This window comes from Dermacentor andersoni, chromosome 8 (assembly GCF_023375885.2).
Source record: "Dermacentor andersoni chromosome 8, qqDerAnde1_hic_scaffold, whole genome shotgun sequence".
Lineage (NCBI taxonomy): Eukaryota > Metazoa > Arthropoda > Arachnida > Ixodida > Ixodidae > Dermacentor > Dermacentor andersoni.
In genome coordinates this window covers 133,386,904-133,405,866 of record NC_092821.1, presented here as the reverse complement: position 1 = coordinate 133,405,866, position 18,963 = coordinate 133,386,904, and the positions used below count along the sequence as shown (strand labels likewise).

Below are 18,963 nucleotides of genomic sequence, written 5' to 3'. Positions count from 1 at the left end.
CTTTCGCCTGACGCTGATCTCGCTTTGATCTCATTCGCCAAATGGACGCTGCGAGCGTTGAATCCTGGAAACCGCACGCCGCACGTGACCCTGCATATCGAATATCGCGTTTTCCGCCACGATAGCCGGAGCTACAGCTTCGCCGCTGCAACGGCAGCACTACGCTCCTAATCTCGCTATGAAGTTCCACTGAGATCGATATTTTTGGAAATAAGTTTCACTTAACTGAACTTAGGTGGAACGAGGGTAAGAGCGATGCAGCATCTCCGGGCTGTTCGACCCGCGCGTTACAACTTAAAAGTAGCACCGCAGACAAGCAGACGACAAACGAACCCAGCACAGCCTCGAGGGGTGACCATGGAAACGACCGCTTGCCATCATGTGCTTGGGTGCTTTTCCCATGATTCTTCATTTTAATTTTTTTTATTTATGGCTACGATTCGACACGGTAACGTGACGCTCCCTCCTAGCTTTGTTTTTTTCCTTCCGCTTTCACAGACGCACCTTGATTCTGCCGGTGCCTTCGTTTCAAGCTCGCTCCAAATCCACGGTGGAGAAAGAAATTTTAATATACTCCTATAAGTTTGGTACACCATCTGGCGAAAGTCCTGCGTTCACACACCTATGGTGGAAGAATGAACGGCAAAAAAAGATAAAGAGGTAAAAACGCGGGCTTCGGGGCGCGCGCACAACACTTGCACGCTCGGTGTGAGTGCTTTCCTTTTTTTTTTTTAATCCTTGTTTCTACCTTCCACTTTTGTCTTCATCTTTAATGTTGTCTTCGGCTTCAACTTCCACGTGGTTAACCGACGATGTAAATGTTCTTCTTCTTTTTTTTACTCGCACGAATCGTTAGCACTATACAGGCGAGAAACAAAAAAGGCAAAAAAGGGAAGCCCCAAAGCTGAACTTGGATGAGACGGGCGCCATGGAAAGAAAAAAAAATTGGAATCACTTCCGCGAAACGTTGTCTTTTCTTTTCTTAATATACTATAATTATTCAACAAACTCCAAAGGCATTACGGCATGCGGCCACTTGTCCCGAGACTTCGACAGCTATCGACATCCACACCTCTCTACTTTATCTGTTCTTCAGTCACACGAGTCTGTCTCTGTTTTCACTAACAATGTTTGGCCTAACAGAGGCAAAAAAAAAAGAATGATTCACATCAGCAGTGAAATAACCTTCGGTCACCAAGGCAAAGAGACTAATCAGAAGTTTCATAGTGTATACTCTGCTTCATACTTAGCAGGAAACGCTACGGAAGCTAGACCAGTAATACGGTTGTAGTAGGCTTACTCCGCGAGTTTAGCAGTGCTGTTGTTTTCTTCTTGTTATTTTTACCTGCGACGCCCTCTACCGTTTAGATGCTTCATATATTACAAATACAGCTTGTAATCAAGGCTTCGATGCAGATGTGTCTGGTAAGGTAACAACATGATGATGAAGAAGTTGCGATCACAGGCCAAGTCAGAGTGAACAACAGAAGCGACACTTCGGTGCCCGAACCAGTTCCTTGGTCACACTTAACATTACGGATACCTTAGTAACGCTTAATTTCATTTATGTGACCAAGAAACACGTGCGTGCTCCGAAACGTCTCTGGGTCCTTTTTTTCACCTCGACTCGGTTCAGTGGCCACCACTTATTCATCGACTACAGCTTGCGCACATAAGGTTACGCCAAATCACGTTTTTATTTGCGCAACTTTGCGCTTCCAATATGCGATGCACTACGTTTTCAATCGCAAGCGCAACTGGTGTGGCACGGCCACTGGTCGCCGGGAACGTGTCCCTCCGCTGTATCGGCGGTAAATGGTCGCGGATGCCCCGAGCAGTGAGAGAAGTCTCTCTCTTTTCTTTGTAGTGTTGCCTGCTAAGTATGAAGCAGTAAAAGCATGAAGAGAGCTGTACAGTACAGTCTAGTGTTAAAGACGACACCAAACTAGCATTTCTGTAGTTATTACAGCTCGTTTCTGACACGAAGGCATCAACTATAATCTTTGTTTTGTTTTGTTTTTTTGCCACTGGTGATCTAGTTAGCGTGCCGCATCGAGCACTTCTTTTCTTGTGTGCATGAAATTGACGACACTTCCAGGTTACGTTTGTTTGAATACTAAGTTGGAGCTGCCTTTAAACGTATACGGGTCTGTATAAAGAGTTCGTCACGGCACTGCGAATGAAAGAGCCAACGTTGCTTAGGGAACCAAGGTATGCTTTGGAACTTCGTTTCTACGTGAAAATATAAAACAGAGAAAGGAACAACGCAAATAACAGACTTTCGTCACGCTGTGTGCATTTTCGCGGATTCTTAAATGAAAGCTAACGAGAAACACTAAATCAATTTACTCGAATAAAGTATAATCTTTCAAAACTAATTCATTTGTTAAGTTCGCGGCACAAGGTATCCTATCACGAGAAAAAAAAAAGTGACGGTAAATGTCTCATATTTTTTTACTTCGTACCCCGAACACCAGCGCCGCTACTTCAGTGTGACGTCACAAATATCAAAGAATAAATATTTCTTTTGTAGCTGCACTCTATCGGCTCAATGAAAGTTGTTGAAGCTTGCTCAGTTCAGTCCTTGGTTCTTTTAGAAAAGAATGCCAGTGTATATCTAGCTATAGCAAATAAACTAGGCTCGAGTAGACGCGCTAAAATCGATGACGTCATGGGAAGCTGATGCGGAAATTTCGCGGTGGGGTCGCCACCTGTTCTTCACTTGCGCGTATTCTAGCTCATCAAGCTTCCTCAAACGGTAAGAGTAGGCTCTTCCTTTATTTTTTTATTGTGGGACGGTAGTTTACTAATTCAGCTCAGAATATTCTGTCACATTAATGTCCCTTTAACATATCGTTTGGAAGAACGTCGCGTTGAGACCTAGCAGAAGTTTGCGCTGGAGGAAAATAATTCTTAAGCTGAAGTCCCTTGACGTCATCCGAAGACGAAAACTTGAAATTTAAGCGTGCCGGCACAAGAGTTCTCACGGGGCGCCCGTCAGCGTGTTGAAGGCAAGAAAACACAACAACGCGGGACATTTTCCGTCACGGCTCTCAATATCACATCGCTCGCACCCTGCCCCTCTAACCCACGAAGCAAGAATAAACATCTCCCTATATTTCTCTGAAACACACTCCATTTATAATAAAACAAAAAAATAGACACCGGCGACATATTTTTAACACACGCAGTATTCGCAAAGCTTCGTCTGCTTCGGTTAACCCGAGATTTTGCCGAGTCACGGCAAGAGTTGAACGACGACTTCAACGCGAAACTGCGCGACGATCTATACAGCGTCCTCGTCTGTTCCGTGCCTGTCTATCTGTGTTTGTACGTGTCTATGTTCGTGTGTGTGTGTGTGCGTGTGTTGCGGAAAAAAAACGTTACACCCATCCGCGGTTAAGCAATTTTCAACTGCTACAATCCTAGAGTACCTAGAAAATATCACATGACCTCTCATACTGTTTCCTTCCTTGTATTTTGTTTATCTCGTCTGGACACAAGGTCATCAGCCTAAGAAGGGTGCCTCAACGTTCTCAACTAGATGGGACCTATAGTTTTTTTTTTCGGTGGCGAGTTAAGCGAGCGCCATTCGATTGCACTTCTCGACATGTAAGTGCGAGACTTTAAGAATCGTGCCGAGATGCCATCGGGGGGTTAACATCGCGAGTAACACCCGCTTACGGCGAGGTCTAAATGGCTAAATAAGCGATCTTCTTCGTGTAGGCATTGATGGGCGCAAAACATGACCTTGCGCTGTTTCCACAAAAAAAGAAAAGAAATAAAAAAAGCCGATGACTGAAATGTAAGCACAGAAGTGATTGGAACACGGAAGCTGTGGTCGAACTAAACCGGACTTCGTCGCAGCGCCCTCTAGCAACGTGAGGGGGAAGCTTGAAATCTGATAACGCATGCACGCCAGCCCGGCGCTGATTGCCATTTCTCATCTCTGGATACGTTTCTTCAACCGTGGATCGGGGCGTAGTTTGCAGCTCCTTCGGCTGAAAAATCCCTAGCGGGATGGTGCTGGTAGCACCCGAAGCTACGCTCGAAAGCCTGCATGCATGTCTTAAAACATTTAGGCTCCTTATGCTTCCCTCGCCCGTGTCAAGGGTGTGTGTGTCATCTTCATCATCATCAGCCTGGATACGCCCACTGCAGAGCAAGGGCCTCTCCCACACTTCTCCAACTACCCCGGTCATGTGCTAATTGTGGCCATGTTGTCCCTGCAAACTGCTTAATCTCATCCATCAACCTAACTTTCTGCCGCCCCCCTGCTACGCTTCCCTTCTCTTGGGATCCAGTACGTAACCCTTAATGACCACCGGTTATCTTCCCTCCTCATTATATGCCCTGTCATGCTATCAACGCCGTCCCACTGGCGAGTGTACAGCCGCAGAAGCTTCGAATGACGCTGCGATCCACGGTTGAGAAAACAGGTTGAACTATGTGAACTGGCTATTTGGGCGAGCCTGCGCGTAAGCGTGATCGAATGAGTAGTTTGGCCGCTGTTCCCATGCTCCAGCTACTTTTGTCCGCACCTGTACCTGCTTTCGAATGCGTGTTTCCTACGCGAATATAGCTTTCCAATAGAAAGGCAGCGCACCTGGCTATGCACAGCCTTTGTCGATCACTCTCAAGACAGTGCGTGCCAGACTGTGGCAGTCGCCAGGCAATATCCCTGAACTTCACGCGCCTTTGAGGGATTCCGAAGTTTCAGAAAGCCGAGAGAGCAACAGGCTAACTTTCTTGCTATGTAGAGCTTCGGAGAGCCACAGTTTGACAACGGAATACAGAGATTGCCACCATAGTGTCAAGGTTGACGCGCTGTGGCTTCGAGACGCCGGTTCAGGGTCCGACACGGCATGCTTACTTTTGACCCCTACTGTACACGAAGATCCAAAAGACTGTACACCACTCAGGAACCTGCGAATTCTAGCAGCTAGCCAAATACTAAACGATCTTCTCTCCACCGCCTATACATGTAAGCGACCCACTTCGTTACTCCGGCGACCAAGTTGGCGGACTTTGTTATTTCCCTGAACACTGATTGTTGGACGTGGCCTTGAGTAAAACGAAACTACGTTTCGTGTGAGTCGTTAAACAGCGTGCCTTGTCTATACGAACAACTGCCTCGCGCATGCGCACGTAACATTCAAAGCGCCCCTCCCCCCTCTTTGTCGAGCCCGCTGCAAAAAAGAACACACTGCACTACGGCTGACACTGTGCGCAACGCGAGAGTGGCCTAAACCTGCCCAACATATATTTTATACTTTCTATATTATGGCGATATAGAGACGTCTGCGAGGTCCGAAGACGTTACTTGAGTCTGAGCTGGAGCGCTCTAGACGGGCGTGGAGCTTTGACCTGCTAAGACCGCGTACGCGGGTCAGATCTGCAGGGTCCACGCCGAAGCGACTGGCAGGATGGAAGTTTTGAGACGCAACGCTACGGATTCGCGAGCTCTCTGCCAAAAGTTCACGAGCCAACTCGCCGTTTCCACTAATACTACCACAAGGGGTCAGAAGCGGCTAATTGTATTTCATTTATTGTGCTGTATATCATTTATCTGTGCTTGAAATCTTATATGGCAGTCTCTGCATGTCCTCGATATCTGTATCTCCTCAAGTACTGCACTTGCAATGCTTCCAAGTTGCGAGCGAAGGAAATGCTTAACGGTGTGACATTCATTTGCTGTTGCACCACAGTGGGAGGAAATATGCAGTGCTTTGCGATCCATTTCGCACGTAAATTGTGATGGGCATTCGGTCACATAAGCTTTCGAACGAACAGCTGCACTGCAAGTCACGGCGGCGTAAACAATTAACATTCTAACAATTTCCTAAATACTTTGCCTCAAATGACTTTCGTGCCGCTCAGCCTGTAAAATTAGCAGGCGCAGGTGCCCGAAGCTTTGAAAGAAAGCCTAGAGTTCATGCCGCACGAACAGCGCTCCGCAAAACCAACACATAAGCGAGGACTTCTTGGCACTTCTTTCTGTATCAGTGACACAGACTGATGATCCTGATTGGTCATTATGGTTGTCCCACTCCTTGAATCATGCGCCCTGAGCAGGGCCTATTAGCGTGGCTTAGCGAAGTGCAACAGGCCGCGTTTACTCCTGAGATTACATTGCAGCTGGCTCCAGAACTTCTGACAAAGAGTCCACTCCTCCATCACCCTCCATAAACGCTGCCATTCTCTGCTGGCAGGAAGACTCGAAAGCTTTTAAAGGAACTTTGCGAGGTTTGGCATTTAGGTATCAGTGACCGCAGAAGAAAGTGCAATCTTTTTTTTTATGTGCGCGCTAGCGGCCCGAACGGATGGCACGAACTATTTTAACCCGTATATTATGTTATTATGGACATTTCGTTACAGTTTTGTAGCCTCAATAAAGTTTCTCCCACCCGAAAAATCTGATGAACTGGGACAGTACGTAAAGACAGTTTTTGTGTAAAACGCAACAAAAGGACTGTAAAAAGACAGCGGAAAATGTTAAATTGAACGTCGAGATCTATGTGGGACCCACCGTATAAGAAAATAAGAACAAAAAAGGCTCGGACCACCTTGAGCAGGATTGGTGACCTGGAGACAGTTCTCGATGTACTGCCTTTCCTTCTAAAACCGTTTAACTGATAACCTCTGCCCAAGCAAACGGTCTTGGGGAATCCGCCGTCGATCGAGCGAAAGACAATTGTATACACTGAAAGCGCCCAGCGCCAAATCACAACGAAGCTGTGCTTCTACTACAACTTTGAGTACTCATCAGGTCGCAGTGTTTCGTTTCCTTCTTGTCGTGTTCGCATTATTCTAACAATCAGATCAAGCTTTCCTTCACAGAAGTGATGCTTCTTCCCTTAGCTCTAATTCACAAAATCAAGGCGCCAGGAACCATCCTTCCTCAATTCCATCAAAATTCTAGCACTTGGCGTCTATCAGCTTTTCTTTTTCAACAACGTCCATGTGGTCACAACGCTTTTGTGATCAACAAAGTTAACCATCTCAAGTTCCCAGCCGTGGACTTCTTTGTCTAGCAAAAGATTTCACAGCTGTATCTTGCGTCCGCTTAACGATAGCGTTATCGTGACAATTAGTTTAAGTTTTTTTTGTCCCTTTCAACCTTTGCGGGTACGTTTCAACATATTCTCGGTATGCTAACCATGACCAGCCAAAAATATTCACCTACCAGGGAACTCTCTATATATGCACGTAGTGTACCTGACATAATTTATCACTCAAGCACTTTCTTTCGCCGCTTGCTATCTTTTTTTTTTGGTTAGGCGGACAAATCTACCGCTCCCAATCACGCGGCAGCGCAAAAAAGGAAGAGCCACATTGAAGCACCCTATAAAGCAACAAACAGGAATGAAAAAAAAAGAAAGAGTCAAGGACACTATAACGGTTTGTCACAGTAAGGAGACGCGGGGACACTTCGCCACACACGCTCCTCAACATCGTGAAGTCAACACCAACAGCGTCAGCGCAGTGCCAGCATCGTCGAACAACGGTATCGAGAGACGTCACTGTTCCAAACGAACACGATACGGCACACAGCGGTGGCAGCGAAGAATGGAGACAGCGGTCTCAATGCCCGAGGACGTTTTCGGCTCCCGTCGTATGGACAGCAACACTATCTCCGAGAGACAGTTCCGGCTGTTCTGTCGTGCTTTCTTTCTTTTTTCTTGTCCTTCTCTGGCCTCGCTGGAGTTCGTTCTTTCACGGCTGAGTCGTCGTCGGCGACGGCTCAGCCGACGACGGAGTCGTCGCTTCCTGGATGTCGTCCTTGCGGAGCGACGAACGATCCCAGTTGTCCATGTGTAAGCCGAGCTGCGGCAAGAGGGCCTCTGGATCGCTCGCTCGATGACTCCAGCGCGGAACCTTGAGGGTGCTCGAATCTGCGTCCTCGTCCATCGGTTCTCGAGAGCCCCACGAAAACCTGCGCGGAAGGACAGCGAGGCGGTCATTTGGTGCTCGGACGCGGCGCCACGGCATCTCGAAGGGCGCGAGAAGCGACACGTTCGTTGAGCTCGCCGTGACGAACGCAGTGCTCAGGTCTCGAATCAAACGGTTGTCTTTGAAAGATCTTTAAGTGGCGATAAACAGTGCTGAAACCATAAATACCTTGGGAGCCAACGTTTCGGCAATGCGACGTGTCTTTGTCAGTGCTGCTTTGACGAACATAAGCGTTCTTGTCGAAATGTTCGCTCTGGTAGGCATTGAATGTCGGGCTAATTGGCTAATGATTAGATTAGTCTGAGCTCCCCCTGTTGGGCCACAGTTTATCGTTCAAGTCACCGTCCTCCTGTGAAATCACTGACTTGTAAATATCTCGCGTTTTTCTGACGCTGTATCCATTGTAACATGGACTACCCAGTGACTCAATTTGGTGGGAATGTGGCTAGAGACACAGCTACCAGAAAGCAGGTGAAACATGGACTACCCGGTTACACAATTTGGTGGGACTGTGGTTAGAGACAGCTACCAGAAAGTAGGTGAAACCTGGACTACCCGGTAACTCAATTTGGTGGGACTGTGGTTAGAGACACAGCTACCAGAAGGTAGGTGAAACATAGATTACCCGGTAACTCAATTTGGTGGGACTGTGGTTAGAGACACAGCTACCAGAAAGTAGGTGAAACATGGACTACCCAGTGGCTCAATTTGGTGGGAATGTGGTTAGAGACACAGCTACCAGAAAGTAGGTGAAACATGGACTACCCAGTGGCTCAATTTGGTGGGAATGTGGTTAGAGACACAGCTACCAGAAAGTAGGTGAAACATGGACTACCCAGTCACTCAATTTGGTGGGAATGTGGCTAGCGACACAGCTACCAGAAAGTAGGTGAAACATGGACTACCCAGTCACTCAATTTGGTGCGAATAGGGTTAGAGGCTCAGCCACCAGAAAGTAGGTGAAAAACATGGACTACCCACTGACTCAATGTGGTGGGAATGTGGCTAGTGACACAGCTACCAGAAAGTAGGTGAAGTATTCCAAGAATGCTAATCGCATTATGAACGCGCAGCAAAGCGACGCGATATTTTCTGATCAGATGTTCTCCTACTATTACCCGCTCGTAGAGTGTAAAAACAAAACGTTTGCCGATACCAATTCAATGCGCCATCGTAACGATTCACCAACATGCTGGCAGTTTGAACAATCTGATCGGTTTCTGAAGAACAACGTAGAACTTGTTAGGAACAACCCAAATCGTAAAGGAACCCGCATGGCATCCATGGCTGTAAACTGAAGGCATTGATTGTATGCGTATAAAGTGTGAAGGGAGCAAGTACTTTGCCAAAGGTTAAGAAGTATTCCTCACCATAGCCAAGCCGTGCATCAAAAGGCTTACACGAACGCATCCTCTGCTTTACCTTTGGCATGCAATAAATTGTCACTTGCAATAAACGAGGAGGCTCACGGTGACTCATTTCAAGTTCTCTACGTCTTTCATTAAACCTCAAATCCTCTTTAAACATCACTGTAAAGTTTCCGAATTCTACCAAGGAATCTTTGATGACACTACATGCGGAAAATTTTAATGGAAAAGCGCCCGTCATGGCTAATGATATCTTGTTAATACAGATATTGTTATGAAAGCATAGTGCTAAAGGGACAACTTGGCGGTCAGGCTGGTAATAGTACTGTGGACAAATCTATTCTCTCATACTGCTGCAAAATGGGAAAATAAACTGCCCTAGCTCAGGCCTTGCCGCACCACCATGTAAAGAGCAAAAGGTTTAGGAGCAATCGGAAATTATTTAGCGAAAAAGCTATCCTGCTGCCATGGTTTAGTCAGTATAGGTACGTAGTTTCATAAAATTACTTTGAGGGCTCTTGCGTAAAAAATAATCATCATAGCTTCGAGACGAAATTGTCACTTAACGACCATAAACAAACGTTTATAGACTCGAAACCTCTATAACGCCCCGTATCGAGACAGAAACCCCACAAGTAACCAAGCACTAAGCCGGGAAAATCTCGCTCCATTAGAAAATCCGGTGGATTTCTGGCTCCACCGGGATTTCAACCCAGTACCTCGCGCATACGAGGCGGATGCTTGACCACTGGGCCACCGCTTCAATCATATTTCCTCCATCACATAAGGGTGGCCAACAGTTGTCGCCTTTCTCGCTTTAGACTGGCTGACGTTATTCAACGAGCAGCGAATTTTCAGTACAGTGGCCCTTCGTCCTTCCATAACCATATAAATGCGGCTTCAGTGAGAGAGCATCAAACACACGACCTCGCGCTCAGCAAAAAGAGGACAGCGCGCCCATCAGTGTCTATGCATGTGTCTGTGGTGCTACGCCTTTGCACATGACACTGCTTTGCGTTGTAGCAGAAAATGAACGCACGCTGACCGTAACATTCCTTGTGGCAAACCGTGGTGCGAAAAAACATGAACATTGTAAAAAAGCCCACCTTCAATTTTTTGTGTCCCTGGCAAGTGATTCTACTTGTTGTAGCATGTTAAATGATCGCATGCGCAGTGTTCATTAAAAAAAGGCGCTAGAATATTTCCCTAGCTCTGTTGCCTACCAGAAGGCCCCAGGACACCGAATGCATGACCCAAGCTGGTGTAGAGTCGCGAGTCTATGCTGTTGGTCTACTTCAGCTCCTATGCACTCCATGCTACTCTGTGCTCATGCGAGGCTTAAGCCACCGCGAAGGTGCGCACATTGAAGATGACCGTTGCTCTTTGGAGGCTTTAGACACAATGCCAGGCTCATTGCTAGTCATAGTTATGCCTGAGCAGTGCGACGTAAAAAGAGGACAGATGAAGGAAATGGACCGCACATGTGGTGTACTCACAACCACTGTCGTGCATATGGTCGCAGTCCCATCCCCCATGACACACTCATCCTCTCACGTCATCGTAAGAAACTAACAAAAAATGTTAATTGAAGCGTTTCGTATCAACAGATTACCATAGAATTCTGTGACCCTTACGGCCAAGGAATTTGATTACCTAAACGACGCTTGCGCCCTAGAATGAATAAACATTATATTTTTATTATTATTTCTTTACTTAACTTTTGTTAGTTTGTTACTGATGATGGTTTTTAACCTTGTCTATTTTACCATGCTCTGTCGCTGTTTCGCTATAGCTTTGGGTTTTCAATTTACTTTTGTCAATCATCTTACATTTTATGTTCTGTTGCTGCTAGCCGTATATGTGAGAATTTTCAACGAACATTTTGGCTGGGAATACATCGCTTAAGTCCAGGCTATTTTTTTCGTATCTCTTCTTTCGTTCGTCTTATATGTCGTGCTGCCAGTCATAAGCTATGATTTTTCACAAGCTTGCCCACGTTTACGCCATATCCCTATTCCTAGACGATGAGCAAAACGAGAACAAGGTGAAAGCAGAAGTCAATGTTTCGACAAGTGGGCTTATCGACTTCAAGGCGCATATGTCGCCTCGAAGAAGGCAAGCCCACTTGTCGAAACGCTGGCTCCTGCTTTCACCTTGTTTTTGTTTTGTTCATCGTCTTGAATTTCCATCTCCCGCCTTCCCCGTGTTATACCCATTGCCAGTCTCCCGAGCAAGATCCTGCCACCCGTTCCTGGCATGTACCGAGCAACCCGAGTTCTGGCACTGTGTGTGTTCGCGCCTCTACGTATACGCATGGCCGCCATCGTCGCCAGGTCAAGCTCCGAGCAGCCACGCGTACCCGGCCAGGACGTGTGTGTGTCTCTGTCGCAGAGGCGGCCGCCCTTTCACCTGGCCACGACGTGTCCGTGCGGCGAGCAAGACGAGGGGGCCTCCAGCTTGTGCAGGTCGCTGGTGGAGTGCGAGTGGCGACCGCTGAAGCCGCCCGTAGCGCCCCCCACGGCGCTGGACACGTCGTCGCGCCGCTCGGAGGTGTTGCGCAGGTCCACCGTGCTCCCGGACAGGGGGCGGCCCGAGGGCCTCGTCGCCGTCGGCGAGGTCGCCGAGGCCACGATGCCGGAGACCATCATGGCGCCCGCCGCGCCGCCCGAGACGCCAGCGACCCCCGCCGCGCTCGTGGAGGCGCCCACGTTGACAAGGGAGTTGCCGGTGACGCCGGCGACGCCGCCGAAGTTTGTCGGTAGCGTGCCGACCAAAGGGCCGCACACGGACGTCTTCTTCTTGGTGCTCGAGCCGAAGTGGAAGAATCTGCGCACGGGAAGTGTTTTGGAAGTGTTTGGAAAACGGGAATGTTTTGGAAGAATCTGCGCACCACGTGTGTCTCACGCGCGCACGATGAACGTCAATACATTGTCAATGACAAAACAACGCGATACACAAGAAAAAGCAAGCAAGACAAAACAGCACGAGGGCTAACTTGCAACTAAACACGCGCTGGGTAACTCCCGCTTTGTCAGACAGTCACGCATGCGTGCGTCAAGTCATACATCAAGACAAGGTGAGGGCTTTCCAGTGCATGTTCAGTTACAAGCTAACGCTGCCGTTGTTTCGGCTTGCCCAGAACACAAATCATGTGACACAGAATGCAAGAACCACGCGCAGCTTCCCTTGAAAATCTAAAATTAAGTTGTGCTTCGTAACGTGTAACAAGTGGGCCGTATTTTTCTCACGCTTCTTGTTTATTTGTTATGGAACTTAAAGCTCATGGAAACTTTCTTTGGCAAAGCCCGACAAACCGTGGCTCGAATGAGGAACGCAAAAGCCAGCGGATTGTTGTGGGCCGTTGCAGAAGCGCACCTCTTTCTCTGTCCCTGTGCCTGCTGCAGCGCTTGCGCTTTGGCCATCAGTCGGCGGAAGTGCTCGGAGCGCGTGAAACGCGTGTACGTGTCCTTCTTCATCAGGGCGAACACGTGGTGCTGCGCGGCGTCCAGGCTGAACCGGGTGGGCCGCTCGTGCACCTCCTGCTGCGTGCGCTCCAGTGTCTCGCTGTCCAGGTTCACCTCGCACGGGGAGCCCCGACACAGGAACTCTCTGCGAAGGGGAGAGAGCGAATAGCGGTGACAGCGACAACAAAGGCGGTCAATGTGCTGGACTTCTGAAATTCGGTCCTCAATTCGTCGTCATAGTCACTTGTTTTGACACTTGACGGCATTGAAACGTGGATAACGTTGAAATCTAAAATTTCGTTTATCCTTCGTCTCTGCAAGAAAGCGCCGTATGAATTACATTTGTCTGAAGTGCTCGAGCGGCTGGATGCTAACTACGCGAGCGGTAGCTGCTAAGTCTGTCTGTCTGTCTGTCTGTCTGTCTGTCTGTCTGTCTGTCTGTCTGTCTGTCTGTCTGTCTGTCTGTCTGTCTGTCTCTGTCTGTTTGTCTGTTTGTTTGTTTGTTTGTTTGTTTGTTTGTTTGTTTGTTTGTTTGTTTGTTTGTTTGTTTGTTTGTTTGTTTGTTTGTTTGTTTGTTTGTTTGTTTGTTGTATACCGCGTAGACCGAGCATGCCGCATGACCACGCGTTGTCTTATTGCGACGGTGGCCTGTAACTAGTTTCGTGAAAGATGGTGACTGGACAGGGATACTGACCGCTATATACAAGTGTGATTCACACCGTGCGGTGGCAAAACAGCGAAGACACAACGGCTAGGCTCAAGAACACACAACAGAAAAAAACTTGTTATTGCCACGCCTCCGTGTCCAACACTTGAAATGGGAGCAATGTTCAAAGACACAGAGGCCAAGAGCGAGCCAGACGTCGTGAAACTTGTGAAAAAAAGAACAGCTGCACCACCGGTGACGAAGAGGATCAAAGAAAGCGCGTAGCTAAATGTGACAGTACCTAACCTCCGCTCGTACAGTGTGGAAAAGCATAGCTTAGCCTACATCGATAAACCATAAACAGTGCTTTAACAGTAGAACACGTTGTGTAGCTAGTTGGTCCATAGCTTTCAAAAGATGAAGCGCCAACAGAGACAGCACACTCAGAACTCAACACGATGCTTCGGTCTTAAAGGAATGTGGCCACCCCACCATTTACGGGCCCCCACTCAAGCGTCCCGTAAAGTGTGGCATCAGGCACTCACTCGTAGATGGCGGCCACCTTGCGTGGCATGTCCTGCTGCGATCCGTGTCGCAGGTCCTGGACGGCCTTCCAGAAGAGTATGTTCTCGTGGCTGTACTCGGTCCGCAGATACTGTTCGAACTCGTGAGCACCCATCGGGTCCGCCAGGAGCTCCTCCAGAGACAGGTTCCACCGCTGCAGGCGCCGTTCCGTGGGCACCTCTGCCCTGCAAGTGCGCGGACAAAAGAAAAATCAATATTGAAGAGGTGCAGTGAGGTCCATCGTTAAACGGAATAACACATGAGTGAAGAGACCCGGTCTCAATATGACGGCGAATTTCTTCATTTTCATCACACCACCTAAATTAGCTGCCGTCCTCGACTGCGATTTCCTTCTCTCGGCGCCCAATATGTAACTCTATCAATCCACCAGTTATGTGCCCCAGGCATTACATGGTCTGCCCAGCTACAGTTTCTTTTTCTCTTAGTGTGAACTATATTATCCCTACCTAGGAAATTTGGACGGTGCTCCTTCAGAATTCTGTTGAACTTCGCCGCAACACACCAGCGTAGCGCACCAGCGTAACTCAAAGCGAAGTATTAAATTACATTTCAGAATATATACTTAGTTTCAGCAGGCTTTTGTTAACAACGTTAGGAGGGTGGTTCCTTTTATTACCATACGCTTTTATGACACCTAGTCGGCACTTTGTTCTGCGTGATAGCAGCGTTTTAGTCTTCACTAGAACACCGCTATACCTCAGCACTAAGTGCCAACTAGGTGCCGTAAATGCGTGTGTTATTAGAAGGAAGTACCTTCTCGACGTTGCAATTTGAAACTTGTTGAAACTCGGCCAATATTTTGAAAAATATTTTTTTTTGAAAATGTCGTCCGTTGAGTTACTGTGCCTTGATATTGCGGTGAAATTCAACAGATTGCCGAAAGGTCAATGTCTGAAATTCCTGAACATGCGGGTACCCCATTTGCTGTGTAATCCAGTAATGCTGTGACAGGATGGTGAAGAAACATCATGGCTAGACGCGCTGCTTAAGATAGCTGTGAATTCGCGATCCACCTTGTCTGCCTTTCCTTTTTTTTTTCTTTTTATTTGTCCTCACCTGTCCTTCCTTGCCACTTAAGCAGCGCATCTAGTCCCGATTTGTAATTCACACCGCTGGGTTCCTGTTCCTTAAGGCTGCGCCTATCATTTCTCGCTCTATCGCTCGTTGCGTGGTCTATAACTTCTCCAAAACCTTCCTTCTTAACCTCCAAATTTGTGCCCCGTTCTCATTCTCAGCAGGGGGTCATTAAATAGCAAGGCGAAAGCCAAGAAACTTGTCAAACACACTGATCTAGAACAAAAGCATGACACAACTGTCTGACTAGGAACTACTATATTGTTGCTCCATCCCCTTGCAGCCATCTTTAATTTCTTGAACTGATCGTGATCGTTTGTTCGTGGGACCCTTGCATGCCGGTGAACCCATAACGTAAAGTGAATGTAACTGATACTTTTGGTAAAACAAAACTGTCCAGCCCGTGGAACCCTTGCATGGCGGTGAACCCATAATGTAAAGTGAATGTAACTGATACTTTCGGGTAAAACAAAAACGACCAGCCCGCGTCGTCGAGTCGACTTACGTGCTGCTCTCGAGGGCCCATAGCGTGGCGTCGTCCGTGATCCAAGGGTTGCCGGGGTACGGCGGGACGATGAAGCTATCGAAGCACTGGTACTGCTCACACCTGTCGTAAAGCAAATCGTCATGGCCGGTCCGATTCAGCGTAACCACTCGGCCACCATCAAACACACGTTCGTTCGTTTTGGTCCCACGAAACTGGTTCAGAAGCTCGTGGACTGATCGGGACTATTAGAAGCTTGACTATTAAAAAGTTAACTAGTGCAGTAGCTCTGGTTATTGCCAGGTGCTCATGTGGTGAACCCGCACACAAACGGCTCATTAGAGCCCAATTGAATCCTTGGCAAGCAAGATTCTGTCAGCATCGAAATTGTCAAAGACCTAGGGTACAGGTTCGTTGAATTTTTCTTTGTTTGGGAACTTTGTGGCAGAAGTTTTTCGGAGAGCGCACGCTAGCTTGTGGAAAATATGTAGTGTTGGAAGCGTTGCAAATTTTAAGCACTTGCAAATTTTAAGATACACTGCTGATTTGTCAGTTAGCAGATGTTCAGCTTTGCGGGACCACTGATGAGACGATGGTCGACGGAGATGACCACAGCGCAGCTCATTGCATGCACAGCTTTAAGCGAATGGCTGCTAGTATTCGCTTCAAATAACAATCGCATCGCATACCTCGCGAGGATCTGTGACACTTTAGTCCGTGACCGAGCAAGGTTCCTCTTGAGAATTTCGATCTGGAAGAAATGAATGTTGAAGCAGTTGGAAAACGAGTTCCTGCGCAGTGTGAGAGAGTGCGCGACCAAACTGTGGGCCAAGCTGGTGCGCCAATGGTTTAAATATTACAATTCGCACATGCCCAGCAATTTCATTTGCTAGAATGTTTCAGTTTTACACGCGCAAGCCCCTTATTAATTTTGTGCTGTGTATCTTGAATGAGTGAATTACGGGGGCAACCTGTTCAGCAAAATTAATATCTTTAATGAGAAGTAAGAGAACAGTTGTCTCCTTTATTTAGTCGAAGCAGACAAGCCGGCTAGAACTCAGTCTATTCTGATCCTTGCCTGATTTTTCTTATGTCCTGTTATTTTTGGCTCGATAGCACTCAAAAATGTAATAACTTTTTATTTAGTTTCTGCGTACTTGTTTTGTCATTTTAACAATGTATCGCTTGAACAAAAATAACTAACTTTCGTCTGTTTTCCTTCTAATAGTGAATGCTGTTTCTTTAAGTGTTTAATGGCAAGTAGTATTCGGAGATCTTTCTCTTGCATTTTATGACGCCTCCAAAGCTAAAACCTTGTAAGAGGTCGATGCAAACCTTAATTTGGACATATCGTTCATTGTCGTATGTTGGAAGATTTATGCCGAACGTGCGCAGGGTTGTGGATATTACCTCTCGTTTTAGGTCGTCTTTTGTCTTCTTTTTCGGCGGGCCCCTCTTGTTAGGCACTGGGCTCTTCTCTAGGCAACTCGTGCATCCAGGCTGCGGGAGGCATGGGCATGATAAAGGCAAATGGATTGCGAATTACGGATGATGTAGAAAGCATCAAAACATTAGTAATCTTAAGAAACTGATTCGAGATCAAGTTTCTTGCACCTCCGATTCTTCTCCCTTTTATTGATGGTGCTTCCGCGTGGCGATGCAACTTACTTTTGAATAGCATGACTACTGACGACAACGTAGAAACCTGAAACTTGGCACGCTGAATGAAAAACGTAACCTTCTGCTAACCAAAATATAATGTCGCTTTTGTGTAGAAAATAATGCAACACAATGTTAATATAAGAACTGCACCACCAGGTTTGACGAAAAGTTCGACGTGTTGATGAGTATCACTGCTCTGAATTAGTGTCCTCATTGGCATCGAAAAGCCGTCAATTCAGTGATAACGAGCGTGTTCAGTTCTAACGAATATTTCACTTGTTTTACAAATATACCGCATTGATCTATAGGACGCGAATATTCGTAATGAATTTTTTTTTGTATTTATGACGACTGGCAAAATGATACCAAATATCCATGCTAGAGGTCCAAATTCTTTTTGCAAAGCTTTGATGTGGTTCAGAAAAGTGCACAATTTTGGAAGACTTAGAAGCCTGAGCCATAATTCGTGATTGAAGAGGTCAAGTTAGGCCTACACACATTCCTGTCAGATATGAACGCCTACATTGAAGCACCATTTACAAAGCTAAGGCTTGTAAAAAGAGTCCGATTTTAGTACACGGATCATAGTGTGTGGGTGAGCATGACATTCTACTATCCTACTGTCGTAGTCTTACAATGATAGCAAGGGCGAAAATTAAGACATGGTGTCATGGCAGATTATGCTCTCACAAATCTAACAACGAGGAATGTGTGCAAAAAATATTAATCGTTAGCAGGGAAAAGAAAAACCCAATGTTTCTTTTTGTTCTTCACGCCGCAGAAAAATGTATTATAGTTTCCCGATAGGGTTTCATTTATCAAATATTACGCATATGTAACGTGGCCGTCTTTATGAAAAGATGAGCTAGACATGGGCAGCTGCCTGACTATGAGACGCACAGATCCGGGAAATGATGAGGCAAGAGTCTTGCAGCTCATAAATTGCAATTAAGTTGTCTTCCGCAGATTGAGTGCACACTTCAAAATTCAGCTATTTGCTACTTCCGGCGCGCACTTCAGCAATGTGTTTTTTTAACATTATGCTTGATTATTTCGAAAGATGCAGGCAGAAAGCATTGAGATTACCGGTGGCCGGTGAATCCTCCAGTAGGCCCGTTCTTGACTTTGTAAGATCAGCTTGTCCGTTTTCTTCCGCTCTTTAGCCAAGCTGCATGAGAGATGGATGCACAGCGAATAAATTACCTTAGTTAAGTGCTTTATAGTAGGCATACTTGTTGAAGAAGAACGGCAGATTGGGGTGAGTTGGTGGTTTTCCATATTGTTTTAAAAACAGTGCTACCGGTACAGGACACAGAAGAGAAAGAACGGGACGCAGACAGCGCCATGTGTATCCCGCTCTCTTTCTTCTGTGTCCTGTGTCGGCAGCGCTGTTTTTTAAACATTATGGAATGCTTAATGAGTTTTTCAGGCTATCATGGAAAAGTCTCGCTGCGACAGCCAAAAAATGCTCAAGTTTCGTGAGCCCCCCCAAAAAGGCAAACCGGCGTAAGGTGTTGCTTTTTGTGTAGTTTTAGCCTGTTTGTGAAAAGTACTACCATTTACAGAATATCCAAATACCGGAGACGTACACGTTTGACACAGCGTAGGTGGCACTCTCGTGTGACACTGAGTTCGACGAGGGCAAAGGGTTCACGAGAAAGTGGAGACTTGATATGATTAACACTGAGCGAGAACGAAGGATTACTCAGTCTTGCGTATCAACTAGAG

At 46.8% G+C, this 18,963-nt stretch overlaps 1 protein-coding gene across 2 annotated transcripts in view; it reads right to left on the bottom strand.

The window, feature by feature from the left end:
- Window positions 1-544: 544 nt before the first annotated feature.
- Window positions 545-18,963, bottom strand: part of LOC126525724 (regulator of G-protein signaling 7-like) — a 38,926-nt gene continuing 20,507 nt past the window's right edge. The window contains exons 8-15 of one of the 2 annotated variants that reach the window (XM_050173644.3): window positions 18,322-18,403; window positions 16,984-17,073; window positions 16,263-16,324; window positions 15,595-15,696; window positions 13,976-14,179; window positions 12,696-12,929; window positions 11,730-12,146; window positions 545-7,936 (exon numbers count right to left, since the gene is read on the bottom strand). In XM_050173644.3, the coding sequence (XP_050029601.1) occupies window positions 7,717-7,936; window positions 11,730-12,146; window positions 12,696-12,929; window positions 13,976-14,179; window positions 15,595-15,696; window positions 16,263-16,324; window positions 16,984-17,073; window positions 18,322-18,403 (1,411 nt within the window). In that variant the 3' untranslated portion in view covers window positions 545-7,716. Of the gene's footprint in view, window positions 7,937-11,679; window positions 12,147-12,695; window positions 12,930-13,975; window positions 14,180-15,594; window positions 15,697-16,262; window positions 16,325-16,983; window positions 17,074-18,321; window positions 18,404-18,963 lie in introns of both variants that reach the window. The other variant, XM_050173645.3, reaches the window with a different exon arrangement.